Source organism: Lissotriton vulgaris, chromosome 2_1 (genome assembly GCF_964263255.1).
Source record: "Lissotriton vulgaris chromosome 2_1, aLisVul1.2, whole genome shotgun sequence".
NCBI lineage: Eukaryota > Metazoa > Chordata > Amphibia > Caudata > Salamandridae > Lissotriton > Lissotriton vulgaris.
Genome location: NC_141687.1, coordinates 2017377351 through 2017396676, shown reverse-complemented (window position 1 = coordinate 2017396676; position 19326 = coordinate 2017377351). Strand labels below are relative to the sequence as shown.

Here is a 19326-nt window from a genome sequence, read left to right as displayed (position 1 = left end):
GGGTGATAGGTGGCAACATCCAGACAATTTTACGAAGCCATCTGAGAATAGTAAAACATGTGCCCGCCACTTTGTTGGCTTGCTGTGTCATGGAGAGATTGTCATCTATGATGACCCCAAGATTTCTGACCTGAGTGGCTGGGGGCGGTAGCTTGCCCAGTGATGTCGGCCAGTGGGTATCGCTCCAAAGATCCTTATTATTCCCTAAGAGGAGGACCTCTGTTTTGTCCCCATTTAATTTAAGTTGGTTAGCCGACATCCAGCAAAATATCTCATGAAGGCCTATTCTAAGTGCAGAAGGAGCAGACGTATCAGATTTAGAGAGAGAAAACAAAATCTGAGAATCGTCAGCATAAGTCATTAAAATAAGACCAAAATTCTCTGCAAGATTGGCTAAAGGACGAAGATACAAATTAAACAGCAGGGGACTCAGGATAGATCCCTGTGGTACACCATGGGGAGAGTAGAAGACATCCGAGCAGGCCTCAGCAGAGGTAATCTGGAAGGTGCGTAGGGATAAGTATGATTTAATCCATTCTAACGACCTGCCCTCGACACCACACTCTCCCAACCTGACAAGCAGTCTGGAGTGAGAGATGGTGTCGAAGGCCGCACTAAGATCTAACAGGACCAGTGCCACCGTTTGTCCATCATCTCTGAGCTCTCTGATCTTTTCCGTAATCCCGAGCAAGGCTGTCTCGGTAGAATATCCACTCCTAAAGCCGGACTGGGACGGGTGAAGTAGTTCATTGTTTTCCACATATGAGGAAAGTGCCTCGTGAATATGCCTTTCCAACATTTTGGAAAAAGCGGGGAGTAACGATATTGGCCGATAGTTGGCCAATATCGTAGGATCGGCGGTCTGCTTTTTTAACCGAGGGCTGACTATGGCATGTTTCCATAAATTAGGAACTGAAGCCTGTTCCATGGAGGCATTAAGCATATCTGTGATGGGCGTCAGGGTAGAGTCCTCCAGTTGGCTCATGATACTGATGGGAATGGGGTCGCGAGGGGAACCCGATTTGATAGATTTTAAAAGTTTCCTCAGTTGATCTGGTGTAATGGGAGGCCATCTTCTTCACAATCTGGGATTCTTGCTGAATTATCCAAAGTCACATCTTCAACCCGCCCACGTGCGACAGTACCTGGGCGCGACAATAAACACTCTGGCAGCCAAAACTCAACCAAATTCAGCGAGGATAAACAGCATGCAATTGCTGATACAAAAATTCAGACCTCAACACTCGCTTCCAGCAAAAGTGTTCATGCAGTTGATAGGCAGGATGGCCTCCTGCATCTTCATAGTCCTGCACGCGAGACTACATATGCGTCCGCTTCAGGAGTGCTCGGCACGTCAGTGGAATCAGGCTCAAGGACAATTAAAAGACCTAGTGTTGGTGAGCGGTCGGGCATTCAACTCTCTGCATTGGTGGAACCCACAAAACCTTTGCAAGGGCCGACCGTTCCAGGAGCCTGTGCCACAGATTATACTGACAACGGACGCATCTCTCCAGGGATGGGGAGCTCATGTACTCCACTACACAGTGCAGGGACTATGGACCGCACAGCAGAAGAAAATGCACATCAACCTTCTGGAACTGATGGCAATCTTCATGGCGATGAAAGCTTTCAAGGTACACTTGTGCAACAAGGTCGTGTTGATCCGGACGGACAACATGACTGCCATGTACTACATACAGAAGCAGGGAGGAACACACTCTCCACAGTTGTCTCATCTGGCTCAGAGCATGTGGAAGTGGGCTATTCAGAGGAACATCTTCCTCATGGCGGAACACCTCCCGGGCAAGGACAACCAAATGGCGGATCTGCTCAGCAGACACAGCCACCAGATGCACGAGTGGGAGATACATCCATCAGTACTCCAACCGTACTTCCAGCAGTGGGGTCATCCAGAGATAGACCTATTCGCCACAAGGGAAAACGTAAAATGCCAAAGCTTCGCCGCCAGGTTCCCACATCCGCAGTCACAGGGCAATGCAATATGGATGAACTGGTCAGGCAGGTTTGCATACGCTTTTCCCCCAGCACCTCTAATACCGCTGGTGGCACGCAAGCTGAGGCAACACTCAATGACACTCATCCTGGTTGCTCCAACGTGGGCATGCCAGCCATTGTACACCACGCTAGTAGAACTTTCCGTGGTACCGCATCAAAGACTGCGGCTAACACCCAGACTTTTAACACAGAGCCGTGGCGAAATTCAGCACCCAGATCCGCAAGAGCTCAACCTGGCGATCTGGCTCCTGAAGTCTTAGAATTTGCCTACCTCAACTTGCCACCAGAATGCATGAACATCATCAAGGAGGCAAGAAGACCCACAACCAGAGCATGTTATGTGGCTAAATGGAAGAGGTTTGTCATATATTGTAACAATAATGACATTAACCCACTAGATGCATCTATTCAAAACATTATCTGTTATTTGATGCACTTATACAGATGTAATCTGGCGTACAGTTCCATTCGTATACATTTATCCGCAATAGCAGCTATCTTCAAAATAGGCAGCACCTCTCACTATTCAGAGTGCCTGCCATTAAAGCTTTTTTGGAGGGACTCAAAAGAGTGATCCCTCCTAGACACCCACCTTCGCCTGTATGGAACCTGAATGTGGTCCTCACCAGACTGATGGGACCACCTTTTGAACCTCTACACTCTTGTGAGATTCAATTTCTTACCTGGAAAGTTGCTTTCCTAGTAGCCATTACCTCACTAAGAAGAGTTAGTGAACTTCAGGCACTAACCACTCAAGAGCCATTCATACAGGTCCACGCAAATAGAGTTGTACTACGCACCAACCCTACGTTCATGCCTAAGGTGATTTCGCAGTTCCACATGAACCAAACTATAGAACTGCCTGTTTTCTATCCTAATCTAGAAAATGTCGCAGAGAGATCTCTACACACATTAGACGTCAAAAGAGCTCTTATGTGCTATATAGACAGAACAATCGATTTCAGGAAAACAAAACAACTGTTTGTTGCCTTTTCTCCACAGCACAAAGGCAACCCCATTTCCAAAGCAGGATGGATAGTTAAATGTATACAGATTTGCTACGCAAAGGCTAAACACACACTAACCATTCCTCCAAGAGCACACTCCACACGTAAGTTAGGAGCATCCATGGCTTACCTGTGGAATATTCCTTTAGAAGAGATATGTAAGGCAGGCACATGGTCCACTACACATACATTTACGAAACACTACTGCATAGATGTGCATTCAAGACAGCAGGCAGCTGTAGGACAGGCTGTTCTCAAAAATCTTTTTCAGACTGCTGCAGCTGGCACTGACAGCCGCCGCTAACAGGAGGGACCGCTATATAATCTATGCACAGATATGAATTCAGCAGCCCACATGCCTCGAACCGAATATGCTACTTACCAGTATGCATCTGTTCTTGGCATGTAGGGCTGCTGACATTCATATCGCCCACCCACCTCCCCGGCGCCTGTAGCAGCTGTAGCATTCAGAATTACTATGTAGCATGGACATCACTCACTGTATTACACTCCATCTCTGCCACAATGGCGAAAAACAATCTGAGGATGGAGAGGATGCCAATGCGCACTGTAGTTCAGGGGAGGAGCCATCTATCTCGTGATACTTCGAAGACTCTTCCAGGACAACTATGTGCAATCATCCGGACCCAACACTAGGCGGCGATCTATGCACAGATATGAATGTCAGCAGCCCTACATGCCAAGAACAGATGCATACTGGTAAGTAGCATATTCGTTCTTGTGTAATGGATCACAGATAATTAGTCTGGAAGAATGTGGCATACCTGTGTCAAGGCCAGTCTCCCATGCTTTTCTGTCTCTGCAATATGTCACTGAAAGTGCTTCTGGTAATGGGCACTGACACCAGCACACTGTAGACCATTGTTAAGTGGGTAGTAGTGAAAAACAAATTTGTTGCTGAAAAAATTGATCTCCACTATTTAAAACATTCATCAAAATACCTTGAGCAGGACTTTTGAATTCTAACAAAACATTTTTTTTCTTCTAGGTTACAAATTATCAGGGCATTGAGTGGATGCGAAGACATCTTGCTCCAGAGTACAGAGTCCACATCATCTCTTTTAAGGATCCTAACCCAATGCACATTGATGCTACCTTTAACATCATTGGACCTGGCCTTGTGCTTTCCAACCCAGACCGTCCTTGCCACCAGGTACATCTTTACACCTTAGATTATTTGAAGACCAGTGCAGCAATAAATCACGGTGAAGAATACATATTTTTTAAAGTTGTCAACTAGCTTAATATTCTATTTTTTTTAGATTGACCTCTTCAAGAAAGCTGGCTGGACTGTAGTCACTCCTCCGATCCCCCTTATTCCTGAAGGTATTCTTTGCTTACTTCTGGAATGTAAAATCCAAATTTTTGTTTGTGAGTCAGTATCAGCATCTTTAACCGTGTTGTTATTCTGGTTTTAGATCACCCACTTTGGATGTCATCCAAATGGCTCTCCATGAACGTCTTAATGCTTGATCAAAAGCGTGTGATGGTGGATGCCAACGAGCACTCGATCCATAAGATGTTTGAAAAATTAGGTAAATAGTGACACTGATATTTATTTTCACACTTGCACCTGCCTTTGCACAGAATCACAATTGCACAAAGCACTGGACTCAATTATTCACCAGCACTATAGAAAGTGTACAGGAGCACTATTAATACACGTGCTGTCCATCAGTATACCATATCCCATTGTACAGGAAGAGTGATCCTTTGCTTTACCATATAAACCAGGGAGCTGACACGATTTATCTGGATCCCTAGCGGCATAAGAGTACAAACTTGGGCGAAAACCTAGTACTAGCAAGTCAATAACAGTAATCTGACTACTGAAATAAATTACATCAAGTTCAAACAATAGATTTCAATATTGTATATACACACCAAGAAATCCAAATAGTGTTGTAAATTAAAAGGGACATTTAGATGGCAAACGTATAAAACTGCATGGCAATGTAAAGAAATTGATTCGAATATCCCATGAGTTAGAGAATAATCCTCACTGAAAACAGCTTCACGAGGGGCTAAGAAGGATAATGAAATACGTATCCAGAATGATTATTGAGTAGGGACCAAGAGTTGTTCATGAAGCTTGAAACCACACATTTATTCATGTCCAAATTGTAGATTAAAAAATGCAGTGCTTTTTGGATAGCAAGATTATCTGCAGTAGCAGGAGATGGTGATCTGTAGTGTTTACTGCTGACATTTCTAGCTAAATTAAAAATAGTGAAAATAATCCACACACAAAGATCCATAGAATTCACTGGACATTAATTAAGACTAAGATAAGAAATATTTGATAATCCAAAGAAAAGATCAGGCCTAAATATTGACTAACTAGAAACCCTGCAGAATGCATTTTAATACTCCACATTTCAAATTAGAGTAGGACCTGTTAATGAGGAGTGGGACAATGTAGAAACATTGCATTTGACAGCAGTGAAGGGCACCAGGTTCAACAAGACTGCTTTTCCACTCATCTGAACTGCCCACACTGATCCTAAATGGGCTCTGCTTTGTCCGTACTTAATCAGCACTATTCTTTTTTCTGTCCAAGGTTTTTTTATTTTGTTTTTTAGATCTAGCTTTCACTGTCTGGTCAACCTCATGTTTTCCTAAGAGTGCATACATATATAGAGACTCAGTCAACAGTTTCTCGCCTTTTGTCTATTCAGATGCTTCACAAATAATGCTCCCTCCCACCACAGCGCAAAGTATAGCTTAATGGATATGCTAACTTCAGCACTTGGATGCCTTTACTTTGAGTGACTGCGTTTTGCTCTTGCACATGTATACAGGCACCTAAAAACTAGTTACCCAACAATAGGTCTTTTTGGACACTTGTACGTACCAGCAACTGCTACTACTGTTGCATAGTCGGTTGTCCATTTCCATAACATGCAAAACATTTATTGTAATTTGTAAAGTGACTCATCCATATCAACCAATTTTGGTTTATTTATTTATCTTGTAGATAAATGAGCACAAGCATTAGGGTAGCAAGAGTGTAAATGCAAATTTCAAGTGACATTTCAAGCAATTGTGACTAACTTAAGAGGGACCGTTAATAACGACTTGAGGAACTGCAGCTGCTTTGTGCTTCTTTCCGATACACTGGTTCTGCAGTTATATGTGTTCATTGTGTGCAAAAATTCCAGAATAGTAGAGTGATCCCTGAATAGTTGCACAGCTGGAATTACTTATTTGAGTGCACATCCTAATTACTAAAAAGTAAGGAAAAGTTTAACAGTGGAAGTCAGTGCATGGCAAATGTGATCTTGCAGAAAGTTAATATTCTGTTTTTTGCACTTGTTTGAGGAAAAGATGAGCCTTGGTGTCAAGTAGTGTTCTATGTATTTCCTCAAGATGTCAAGATCGTGTGCCTTTTGCATAAACCAGCCTTCTAAAACGTAAATATGCACCCAGGAAATGCTATGACACCATTTTACTCGGGGACTTGTGTTGGTAGCATAATGAAACGTGCTTTCCATCTGCATTGCACTCTTCTATGAGGACCTCTATTGGTAGTATAGTGCAAACCCCCCTTTCCATCTCCATTGCAGTCTTCTTTGAGGCCCTCTGAAATAATATAGTGGAACTGCAGCTTTCCATTTCAATTACACCCCATCTCTATCTCCATTGGACTCTTCTATGAGGACCACTGTTGGTAGTAGAGTGCAACATGTTTTCCATTTCTGTTGCACTCTTATATGAGGACCTCTGTTGGAATGTTAGCATTCAAGCATTCTTGTGTCCTTCTCTGAGGACAACTGTTTGAAGTACAGTGCAAAAAGCTTTCTCACCTCCCTAGCACTCTCCTACAAGGATATCTCTTGGCTGCATATTGATGCTTCAGCTTTCCAGCACTTATCTGAAGCTGTGAAAATCATGGACCTAGATACAAGGTTCTGCTGTATTCATTTTCTCAAGATGTCAACTTTGTCAGTGCACACTCATGCCTTTGTTGCGTATGATGCAAGTATGGTCTCACATTTACACAAGATAGATACGGAGATTGCATAGTTCAGCTTCCAAGGCCTATGTATGAAGAGTGCAAGAAGGCCAATTTTTTTTTCCTTTTTGGTCTAATACTGCTATTCCTGTGTATAGTTCTTAATAAAATATTGCAATTACCAGATTGCAGTACAAATTGAAATGGATGAGCCATTCATTCAATCAGAGCACTTGTAAAGCACGCTACTTACTCGTGAGGGTCCCAAGGGGAGTGGAGGGGGGGGGTTCTGCTACTGCTCGAAGAGGTCTTGAGGAGCCTTCTGAAGGTGAGTAGGTCTTGGGTCTGCCGTATGTGGGTAGGGAGGGTGTTCCAGGTCTTGGCGGTGAGGTGGAAGGATCTGCCCCTGGAGGTCGTCCATTGGATGCGGGGGACAGCGGCGAGGGCGAGGGTGGCGGAGCGGAGCTGGCGGGTGGGGGTGTGGAAGCTGAGTCTGCTGTTCAAGTAGGCTGGTCCGGCGTTGTGGAGTGCTTTGTGTGCGTGGCTGAGGAGCTTGAGGGTGATCCTCTTGTCGACGGGGAGCCAGTGTAGGTCTCCCAGGTGGGGGGTGATGTGGTTGCGGCAGGGGACGTTGACGATCAGTCGGGCGGAGGCGTTTTGGTTGCGTTGTAGTTGTCGTAGGTGTTTGGCTGGGATTCCTGCGTAGAGTGCGTTGCCGTAGTCCAGTCTGCTGCTGACGAGGGCCTGTGTCACCATTCTTCTTGTTTCGGTCGGGATCCACTTGTAGATCCTGCGGAGCATGCAGAGGGTGTTGTAGCAGGAGGAGTAGACGGTGTTGACCTGCTTAAACATGGAGAGGGAGGAGTCGAGGATAAAACCTAGGTCGCATGCGTGTTCGGTGGGTGTTGGTGCTGTTCCCAGTGTGGTCGGCCACCAGGATTCGTCCCAGGCTGAGGGGGTGGGTCTGAGGATGAGGACCTCTGTCTTGTCCGAGTTCAGCTTCAGACGGCTGCTCCTCATCCAGTCGGCGACGGCCTTAATTCCCTCGTGGAGGTTGGTTTTTGCGGTGTGTGGGTCCTTGGTGAGGGAGTAGATAAGCTGGGTGTCATCGGCGTAGGAGATGATGTTGAGGTCGTAGTGGCGGGCCACTTGTGTGCGGGGGCCATGTAGACGTTGAACACTGCAAAAACAACAGTTGATCTACAGAATGCAGAACAATGTCATACATTCACCCCATTACAGAGATCTGGGCCTAAATCCATTGTTTTTCTGCTCACCACACCACCCCAGTTCAGACATGGCCATATGCACATCAGCCTTGACCCTGTGCCTCATGGGAACAGTCCAGCCCGAACTGCCAAGCCATGTCTTCCCTGGACCGGAATCAAGCATCCTAGGACCGGTTTCTGGCTATCAGCCGTCTTCAGCCAGGATAGCTTGACTCCAGTGGCGTGGAGAGCACAGGACTCACGTCTGAGCATACCTGTCCCACTCGGGGTGACAAATGCAAAAACAACAGTTGATGGACAGAATGCAGAACAATGTCATACATTCACCCCAGTACAAAGATCTGGGCCTAAATCCATCGTTTTTCTGCTCACCACACCACCCCAGTTCAGACATGGCCATATGCAAATCAGCAAATCAGCCTCATGGCTACAGTCCAGCCCGAACTGCCAAGCCATGTCTACCTTGGACCGGAATCAAGGCTAATTTGCATATGGCCATGTCTGAACTGGGGTAATATGGCGTGCTTCCAGCTTTCTGGGAATGTCGCTGTTTCGAAGGAGATGTTGATGACCTTTCGTAGTTGGGGTGCGATGGCTGCGTCTGCTTTGTTGAATACGTGGTGAGGGCACGGGTCAGACGGAGATCCCAAGTGGATGGAGTTCATGACCTTGCGTGTCTCGCCGTCATTGACGTTGGACCAGGAGGTCAGGCGGTTAATGCTGGTGGTGTTCACAGGGGGGTGGAGTCTGGCGTAGTCGGGGCGGTCGTGGTGTTGAAGCTGTCATGGATGTCAGCAATCTTGCGGTGGAAGAAGATGGCTAGTGAGTTGCACAGGTCTTGTGAGGGCGGGATGGCGCTGGGGTTGGAGAGTTCCTTTATGATGCTGAAGAGCTCTTTGCTGTCGTGTGCGTTGTTGTCCAAGCGGTCTTTGAAGGAGAATCTCTTGGCTAATCTGATGGTGGTGATGTCTGCGGGTGGCGTCCTTGTGGGCTGCGTGGTTGTCCGGTGTGCGTTCTTGGAGTCATGTCTTCTCCAGTTGCGCGTTTGGAGGTCTGGAGCTCGTCGGTGAACCAGGTGTCTCTATTGTTGGCGTGGCTGTTGGAGGGTTTCTTGAGCGGGCCGAGGGTGTTGGTGCAGTTGTTGAACCACTGTCTGAGGTTGTGGGCTGCGACGTCTGGGTTGGTGGGGTCGGTGGGTGGGTTTTTGGTGAGGGAGGTGATAAGCTGGTCTTCGGTGACTTTGCTCCAGCAGTGGCGAGGCAGCTGTTGGATGCGGTGGTGCGTGGTTGGTTTCTTGAAGGTGAAATGGATGCAGCGGTGGTCCAGTGGAGCTCGGTGGTGTGGGGGCCTGTGGAGAAGACAGGATCCAGCGTGCGGCCAGCGGCGTGGGTGGGTGCGGTGACGAGTTGTCTGAGGCCGAGGTTGTCGATCAGGGTGGCGAAGTTGGCGTAGTTGTTGTTCTCGAGGTGGAAGTTCAGGTCCCCGAGGAGGATGTAGTCCGTGGAGGCGAGTGCGTGGGTGCTGGCGAGGTCGGTGATGGAGTTGCTAAACTGAGCCCGGGGGGTCTGTAGGTGAGTGTTCCTCTGAGGGTGGTGTTGGGGTTGGTGTGTATCTGGAAGTGCAGGTGTTTGGCGGTGTTGAGGGTGTCGTCTGCGTGGGTGGGGACCTTTAGGGTGGACTTGTGGATGATTGCTATTCCTCCTCCGATTCCATTGGCGCGATCCCTGCCGGTGATCTTGTAGTCGTCCGGGATGGTTATGGCGATGTGGGGCCGAAGAGTCGTTCCACCAGGTCTCGGTCAGAAAGGCGGAGGCGGAGGCGGAGGTTTCGAGCAGATCCCAGAGCTCGACGCCGTGTTTGCGTGTGGAGCGGGTGTTGAGGAGTATGCAGCGGAGGTGGTTGGGTCCAGTCATTGGAGGTTTGCTGGTTCTGTTTCAGGTGAAGCTGCAGCTGCGGCAGGGGAAGGGTCCGTGGGTCCATTAGGTATTTGTTGGGAATGGCCCCTTTTGCAGGGTCGCCCCAAACATTTTGCCTTCGTCATACTTTTTGTTGACTTTACTTTTACTGGCCTTAGGACTCTGGGAACCTTACCATTGCTAACCAGTAATAACGTGTATGTGCTCTCTCCTCTAAACATAGTAATACTGGTTCTTTTTCAAATTATTTACATATACGTCCCTAGTAAAGTTCACTACATGTGTCCAGGGCCTGTCAAATAAATGCTACTAGTGGGTTTGCACCACTGATTGTGCCACCCACTTAAGTAGCCCTCTAACCATGTTTCAGGGCTGCTATTGTAGAGCTGGTGTGCAGTTTTAAACTTCCATTTCGACTTGGCAAAATAAACCTATTGCCATGCCCAGACCTTCCTTTACAATACATATAGGTCACTCCTAGGGTAGGCCCTGGACAGCCCCAGAGGGCTGGGTGCAATGTATTTAAAAGCAGGTCTTGTACTTTTAAGTTTTACATGTACTAATAGTGAAAAACCCATACATTCGTTTTTCACTACTGCAAGACCAATATCTCTCATAGGATAACATTGGAAGGATATAACTGGTTCAAGTTTGGTGTCTTTGGACTCCTAATTTAAAATCCTAACTTATGATGAAGTCTGATTTTAAATTACAATTCTGAAAAGGCCACTCTTAGAAAGTTGGCATTTTCTTTCCTTAGCCATTTGGTGCCTGTCTCTAATCACATGACTGGTATAGTTGGCAGTTGGGCTTTGTGTATTCTCCTAGACAGCCACACACTATGGGAGCTTAAGTGTGTCACAATGGGCCATCTCTGGGAGGATGGGAGGGGAGGGAGGAGCTGGGCACAGCCTCACTTACACTTGAATAGGCTGTGTCCTGTCTATACATAAAGGGCTGCATTTTCCCCTGTAGTGAGCCTGGTGCCAGGGCAGGAAGGGAGGACATGTGTGCACTTCAAAGGCATGTCTTTGAAGCCTTCCCAACTTCAAAGGCATCCCTGCGTATAAGTACTGGTCCTCAGACACCATCGCTTCAATACACTCAAGTAACTAAAACATGGCAGGTCAGGACTTAAACTGACTTTACAGAATCTTTTTAAAACGTTTAAACTGTGTGCTTTCACTCCTGTGTGTTCTGTGCCCCCCTGGTCCGCTGCGGCTTGTGCCGTTTGTGCGGAGGGGTTAGGCACCAGCGGGCTCCTTGCTCACTCCCTCCCAATATCACTAGCCCCCCCCTGAAGCCGGTCAGCGCTCCAGGCACGCTGTTGCGGTCCCGCCCACTACCTTGCATAAAAGGAAGTCCGCCGAGCGGATGCGCACAGCGGTGCGCCAAAGGCAAGCCTATCTGCGCCCGTCAGCACCTGACTGCCACCAGGCGCCAGTCACTCAGCACTTTTTTTTCCACCAGCAAATCTCCTTCAAAAGTGCAGGATGGCCATCCTTAAATACACCAGTCATGAACTCCTCCTCCTTAATAAATTACCACATGGGAAACCAGACTGCACCTCTACCCTGCCAATAATAACGGGTCACATACCGCACGAGTACCCTACACTTAGGAGACAAGTCGAAACATCCTATAGCAGCAACAAATGCCCCCTAATCAACTCCACAACATCAAAGCCCAAACATCTGACCAGTCTATACTGCAATGCTCGCTCCCTCCCAAAACACGCACTAGAAATCTGGTCCTTATTAGACTCAGAAAAACCTGATCTATTTTTTATCACAGAAACTTGGCTTCAAGATTCATCTTTACCTGACATAGCCATATCACTCCCTCTTGGCTATCAGCTGGTAAGACTAGACAGGAAAGACAAAATAGGCAGGAGAATAGCGATTGCCTCCAAGGAAAACATTAAAATACAAACTGTAGAATCCCTTCTGGCAGAATGGGGCGAAATATGTATCTTCAAAACAGAGCATTACAACAAAGAATCCTGGAAAGGCTCCCTCCTCTACAGACCGCCTGGTAACAAGGCTCACTTCACTAGTAACCTAACAGAAATAATCGCACCACACATTCTGGCCACCAACAATTTCTTCCTACTAGGGGATTTTAACTACCATGCTGAACTCTCATCGGATCCCCACACAATAGATCTCATCACAGTCTGGGCACATTGGGCCTAAAGCAACTGGTGAATGGCCCCACCCACATCGCTGGCCACTCTGTAGACCTTCTATTTACAAACTCCCCCAATGTCATGATCAACCAACTACTCCCAGTTCTATGGTCTGACCACCATGTAATAAGGTTCTTAATACACGGGAAGCAGACTAAACCTCATCCCAAGAAAGAAGCAAAGCTAAGTAGATCTTGGAACAAGATAAACATAGAACCTTTCTCCACTCATTTCCCTTCCCTCTCCCTGTCTGAAATAACCCACACTAACAAGGCAGCCAGAGATCTGGAACTAGCCATCAGTAAGACCTTAGACATAATCGCTCCGAAAAAGGCCACTAGGTGCCCGGAAAATCTCTCCCCCTGGTAAACGGCGACACACAAAGAAGCAAAATAGACAAACAGCACTATAAAACTAAGCATCGGCTCTATATGGACCACATAGTTACGGCCAAATAAATATACCTAGGAAACAGAATAAATCAAGCCTCCAACTCCCATAAAGAACTGTACAAAATAGTTGAAGAATTTCCCAATCCCTTCTCGTGCCAACAACCACTCACTGCTTCCCAAGATTGGTTCAACTCCCTTTCATCTTTTTTGTAGACAAAATAAACAACATCTACAAACGATTTCCAACTGACACTCCATCCAAACAGGCGTGCAACCACCTCCCTCAAGGAATTTTGCACGGTTACAGAAGAAGTAGCCCTCACCCTAAACAAAATCAAATCTGGATCTCCTGCTGACCTGGCATCCTCCCAGATCCTAAAATCACTCCAGCTATTATCCCACTCCTAACCAAAATTTTTAACCTCTCACTATCACAATCTATTGTTCCCACTCACTGGAAGGAGGCCATAATCAGACCAATCCTTAAAAAACCTACATCTGACGCTAAACAAATTGCCAATTATCGACCTATCTCTCTCCTGCCCTTATTTGGCAAGGTCATGGAATCACTGGTCAATGGCCAGCTATATAAACATTTGGAAAACAATAATCTTCTGGACCCATGTCAGTCGGGTTTCCGGGCGTTTCACAGCACCGAAAAACCGCCCTGTCTGAAATAGTCAAAAACATCAGGATCTCTCTCGACGCAAGGCAATCTGCCATCTTGATCTTGCTTGAATTGTCAGCGGCCTTCGACACCATCTCACCTGACGTCCTTCTGGAACGCCTGTTGGAGTTTGGTGTTGCGGGCCCAGCATTAAGATGTATCAAAATCTACTTGACAGACAGGTCCTCCAAGGTACAAATAGGTGCCTTCTCCTCTAAAATCAGATAATCGACAAGGGAGTCCTCCAGGGATCCATATTGAGCCCCACGCTCTTTAACTTGTATGTGTCTCCATTGGCAAAAATAATCCAAGCACATGGGTTTGACACAGTGTCATACGCCGATGACAAGCAGTTACTGATCACCCTCAGATCAGAGCCCACTGACACCAAATCCAGATTCAAACAATGCATGTTGTCCATTAGCGACTTGATGGCAAGAAACCACTTATTACTCAACGCAAGCAAAACTGAAATCTTGCTCTTTGGCAACGCTCAGAAAATATGGACAGATGACTGGTGGCCGCCGTCTTTGGGACCCTGCCCTCCTCCCAAATCCATAGCGCGAAATCTGGGTATAATAATAGATGATAAACTCTCCATGGCGGACCACATAAACAATGTGGTACACACCAGCTACGGTCTAATGCGAACACTCAGAAAAATCTTTAAGTGGATTCCCCTATCGTCCCGCATGCCCCTAGTACAAGGACTAATCGTTAGCTGTCTAGATTACGGAAACGCGCTATTGGCCTCCATTAATGAGGAGCAGTAGTCAAAACTTCAAGTCCTACAAAACAGATTGGTCCTAAACCTCCCTCCCCACACCCAGCTTGAATATCGTCCACTGACTCCCCATAAAAAAGAGGATTAACTTCAAAATATGCTGCTTGGTTCACAAGACCCTGAACGGCAAAGGGCCAAAATATCCAGCCAAAAAAGTAATAAAATACCAACCAACTAGAACCCTGCGCTCCACCAGTAAACATATCCTAGCAGTACCAAAAGTACGTACAGTAAGTAACGGAGCCAGAGCCTTCTCCAAAATTGGCCCTGAAACCTGGAACGCCCTACCTCTATACCTCTGATTGGAACAAGATCATAAAAAGTTACGCAAAGTTTTTAAAAACTGGCTTTTCCAGTTCTGATGAGACATCTACCTTGGCTCTTGAGTATCTGCTGCCGCTGCGAGACCTACGGGTGATACACACGCCTAACAAATACCAAAATACATACATACACTTCTGGACCTGTGCCTTCCCTGCCAGGAAGGACTGCTGTGCTACTGAAGGACTGCTACTCTGCTGGACTCCTACTTTGTTGTGCTGATCTGCTGCCCTCTTTCAATGGACAGAGGACTGAACCTGTATATCTTGACCCCAGAACCTAGAGTGACTCCAAGGGTTAGTTTGCTGGCCTCCTTTTCTGAATCCTCAAGGACATAAGTGGCTTTCAACCCCTGAGCTGGACTCTGCCAACAGGGAGCGTACCCTGCCAAGTGGTCGCCCCCACGCTTAGACCCCTGGAAATGGACAGAAGGTGCTTATAAGCAAAATCAATGCATCTCCTTTGAGCAACGCATCCCCAAGCAGAACATACGTATCTCTTTGGGTAAGTGTCTCATCCATGAGCAGATGCGACACATCGCTTCTGCTGCTGTTGTTGCTGCGTAAATTGGACCCATTGCAATAAAATTGCATCCCCACCGCAACTCATATCTTGGGTCCGACGCATCACCTTGGGAACCACCACTGTGGCTCACTTACCCCAGCGCAGGCCCTCACATCTTGCCAATGGCAGCCTCGGCAACTGCGTTGAAACTAGGCATCGCAGCTTCACTGCTCATCGGAATTGATGCATTGCCTCAGCTGCGCATCACATCCTGATATAAGACTTTGCATCGCAAGCCCCGTCAACGGAATCCTCAATGTGGATGCAACAGAACCTTTTACCACAGCCTTGCCGCATCTCTGAACCGGTGCATCGCCTCGGCTGAGGGACGTGGATCCACAAAACGCTCCACAACCAGGATTCAGGGTACTCTATCCTGCGGGCAACAGGGTCCCGTAGAAGGCCTGCGCTTTATCGCACCCCGGCCTAAACATCTGATTTTCTCCCAGTCCAACACGACCAGATATTCTTATAGGGCTTTATGCTTTTGGCGCAGTTTCTCACCATAAACCTTGAACTTCAATAATTCCAGTTCTACTCATTGAATTTTTGTTGTTTTGGTCTTTTATTTATTAAACTCAATTCTATTTTACTAACCCGGTGTGGGATCCTTTTCGTGTAGTGCTTTCACAGTTTTACTGTTTAAAGTGTTGAAAAAATACTTTACACATTGCGTCAAAGTTAAGCCTGACTGTTCTGTGTCAAGCTACCAGAGGGTGTACACAAGTTAATTTAGGGTTTGGCTGCCCCTAACCCTGACTAGGATTGCCGTTGCTGCTTGACCAGGGTTGATACCCCTGTCAACCATTAACTCAATTTCCAACACTGGAAATTGGCTCTCTCAAAGTGTTGCCATCCTCTGAATTGTACTCCTCCTTCTGCCCTCTTTCGGCATTAGTCTTTTTTATTAGGCTGTTTAGTGTAGCTCCATTTTTCTCACCCATTTACATTATAATTTTACGTGAGCATACCTGTCTTCCCTGTAGTACAATTTCGGTCTTCCATCTTCTCTGAGGACCTCTGTTACTAGTATAGTGCAACTGCAGCTTTCCATCTCCATTGTATTCTTCTGTGAGGAAATCTTTGGCTGTGTACCACTCTGGGTAAAAGAACGACCGTCCTTTTACATCTTTGGGCCAGCGGCAGTTCCTCCCTAAGGCAGAGGAGCGTCGCCCCACTGCTTTTTTGCAGTGAAACACAAATAAAATAAAATGATAACTCGCGTTATTATCATTTTATTTTCACCTACTTCCACCCCACAGCTTTGTGCGAGGAGACAGGAACAGGGGAGAAGTGGAGGTGCCTTCAAAAGCAATTAAATTCATTCTGCCATCCAAAGCAAAAAATTGCTTTGTGTATATGATCCTACATATATTTAAAAAATGTCAAGCCAATAGCGGAAGAAGGCTGACTTGAAGCCTCTTTCTGTGTGTATGGAGCATATCATGAATACAGTATTTTTGTCAAAACGATGCAAACACCATAACCATCCTGCCTTAATTATCTGCTTGCCTGTGGTAGAGCCTACAGATCTGATATATAATATGAGATCGGAAGATGTCGGAATGTAATAGAATGTCGGCCCGATATGTGATTTAGAGCATTCAGTGCTCCCTCACATAACATGCTTGCACTTAATACTTAGTAGTATTTTGCAGCTTCATATTATACTGCCGCTCTTACTTTTGCAGCAGGCAAGCACAGATAATGCAGACACGGATCTCTTATGTCCTACGACCCCCGCTTTGTTGTTTAAAAGGAACATGTCTGATATTGTTCTTGAATCTGTTCTAATATTGTAACCCTCACTTCTAAAAATAGGGTAGAAATGTAATGAGCCTATTCCTCTTCTTCAAAACACTACAAATCCACGTGGAAAACGGTGCTATTTCCGGAAAATGTTTTGTGAATTCCTTTATTTCCACAAGGATAATGTTATTGTTGTGCAGTTGCACTTGCTGAATGCCCTTCTGCATTGCTGGATTTCTGTTTTCCTTGTTTTACTTTACAGGCAAAATTAAACATTTTACCTACTTCCCAACCAATTTTGGGAGTACTGCATAACTTTTTCCACCGTGGCAGGAGCAAATCCCGGACTGTCTGCAGGGTAGGAAGGAGTCAGTAGTCTGACAATACCCACTGTCTAATTTGAGGGTATTTCCAAATTTACCAGGGAAACAGTGACCTGCAACAGTCACTCTTTAAAGGGGTCTCAAGTGTTGAAGAAAAAACAGCCCATTTTACTCAGTTGTGCATCTGTACTAATCACCATCATTCAACATTCCAGAATGTTGCTTGTTTAGAAGGTATTCTGTTAAATAATGCGATTTGTACATTCACAAATAGTTCATGATACCTACTAGAATCATACAAAGTGCTTGCTACTATGCCTAGTTGACATTTCATTTATTCTGGGACAATTAGCATAATTTCGGCAATTTTGAGTTCCCGAAATTATGCCACATTGCCTATTTATGGACTTTATGCACAGTTCGCACCAAAATGTTACCCCGAGCATGCAGGAATAACACGAATGGCTAGCTCAGAAAATGTTGCTTGTGCCACTTTTTCATGCAATGTTTTAGACTGTAAAATGTGACCTCAATAATTGATGCGAGGACGCATTTTATGATGAAATATGGCACTAGATGAGGGATTGCATTTCGCGTAATCACGTGTGATTGTGCCTAAATTTCACTTCATTACAGCAATTCTGCACACCCTTTCATGCTACATGTGATAGAAATAGACAGCTTTTATAATATCTGTACAGTACATGTCCACAAACACTCACACTCATTCCGTTTTATTTTGCACAGGTATATCCACCATCAAAGTGAATATCCGTCATGCTAATTCACTGGGAGGAGGCTTCCATTGCTGGACCTGTGACATCCGTCGCCGGGGCACCCTGGAGTCCTATTTTAACTAGGCACTGTTAAATAAGCATCAGCGATTTCAGCCTACACGAATCATCTTGGAAAAGGAAAAGCGAGTTTCCCCGCGCCAGATGCATGGACTGTGTAATGCATGAACAATGCTGCCACTTCAATGGTCTCCAGCTCTCATTCTCTGCCCACATATTCATTTTATGCAAATTTGACAGTTGGACTGAAAGTATTGCTGTGCCAGCAGGGAAGGCCCCCTGGCTGGCTTGTTGAAATCTTTCCTATTTACATGAAGCTGCTGTGGAATTTGAAACAAAAAAACTTGACAATAGTGTGCTTTAGGCCAGGGTTGTTGGGGGGGGCAAGAATCATATTGCCACCAGCGTAATCCATCTACCTCTATTTAATCTAAAAAAAAAAAAAAGAAAAAGGCAGCTTAAAATGAGAGTTTATTACTCGCATTTTTTCAGGGGTATTCTACTAATTGACTACTCTTTTGTTACATAGAAAAAACAAAAACATTTTTTATGCTCTTATCTCTGTAGAAGACATTTTTGGATTAGCAGGACCATGGAGAACCTACTGAGGGGGAACGTTGCTAGACCGTTTCTTATTTTATTTTCTCAAGACCGCTTTTGAAATCGTTTTGTGTATAGTTGAGATCATTCTTAAATGAATTCTTTTGTAATTACGTTTTTACACGACATTTCCTTTTTCATTAAGATTATTTTAAACATTTGTTTTACAGCAACAGACCTTTTATTAAGTTGAAATATTGTAATTGCTATGAACTCAACAACAATAAATGCTCTTCGAGCCAAACGTTTTCATTTTAGACATATTGTACCCGGACGATACTCGAAAATGTTGGAAATCCAAAGTGGAAAATGTCTTCTGTGAAAATTTGTGAATTTCTGTTTGATAAGGTACTTTTTTATGTGCTAATAAACCTGTTTTTTCGAGCTTGTAGCATTCGTTATGAATCACATAGATTTGCAGTTCATAAAGCATCATATTAAACCTTCCAGGAGGTGGTTGAAATAGAAAAATGTGTAATGAGGCTGCAGGGGTTAGCATCCCTCTTTCAAGATGGCAGCTGACAGCGTTAGGTCTAAAGCTTTAGAGACTGAGAAGAGGCCTGACCGCAGGCAAAGATGGACATATACATTTCTTGCTCTGGCAAACGGCCCAGTGGAGGTGAGGATCTTGAGACCCACCCTGGTGACTCGTCAAACGGAAAGGAGTCCTGGGGCTGCAACAAGACCCATTAGGCATGCTGGGGAAAGGCCAGAACGGGAACGCCAAGGAGCTCCTTGGGCAAACCTGGGAAGATCATAATCCAAACACAACAGCCTAGTTAGTAGGAAATATAGATCAG

General features: G+C 45.6%; 1 protein-coding gene across 1 annotated transcript in view; it reads left to right on the top strand.

Annotated features, from left to right (window-relative positions):
• The window catches only part of LOC147733656 (glycine amidinotransferase, mitochondrial), a 48734-nt gene extending 29824 nt beyond the window's left edge, over positions 1 to 18910 (top strand). Inside the window, exons 6-9 of the mRNA XM_086958244.1 lie at positions 4033 to 4197; positions 4307 to 4370; positions 4463 to 4579; positions 17880 to 18910. Coding sequence (XP_086814370.1) covers positions 4033 to 4197; positions 4307 to 4370; positions 4463 to 4579; positions 17880 to 17992 — 459 coding nt within the window. The 3' untranslated portion in view covers positions 17993 to 18910. The remainder of the gene's footprint in view (positions 1 to 4032; positions 4198 to 4306; positions 4371 to 4462; positions 4580 to 17879) is intronic.
• Positions 18911 to 19326: the final 416 nt, after the last annotated feature.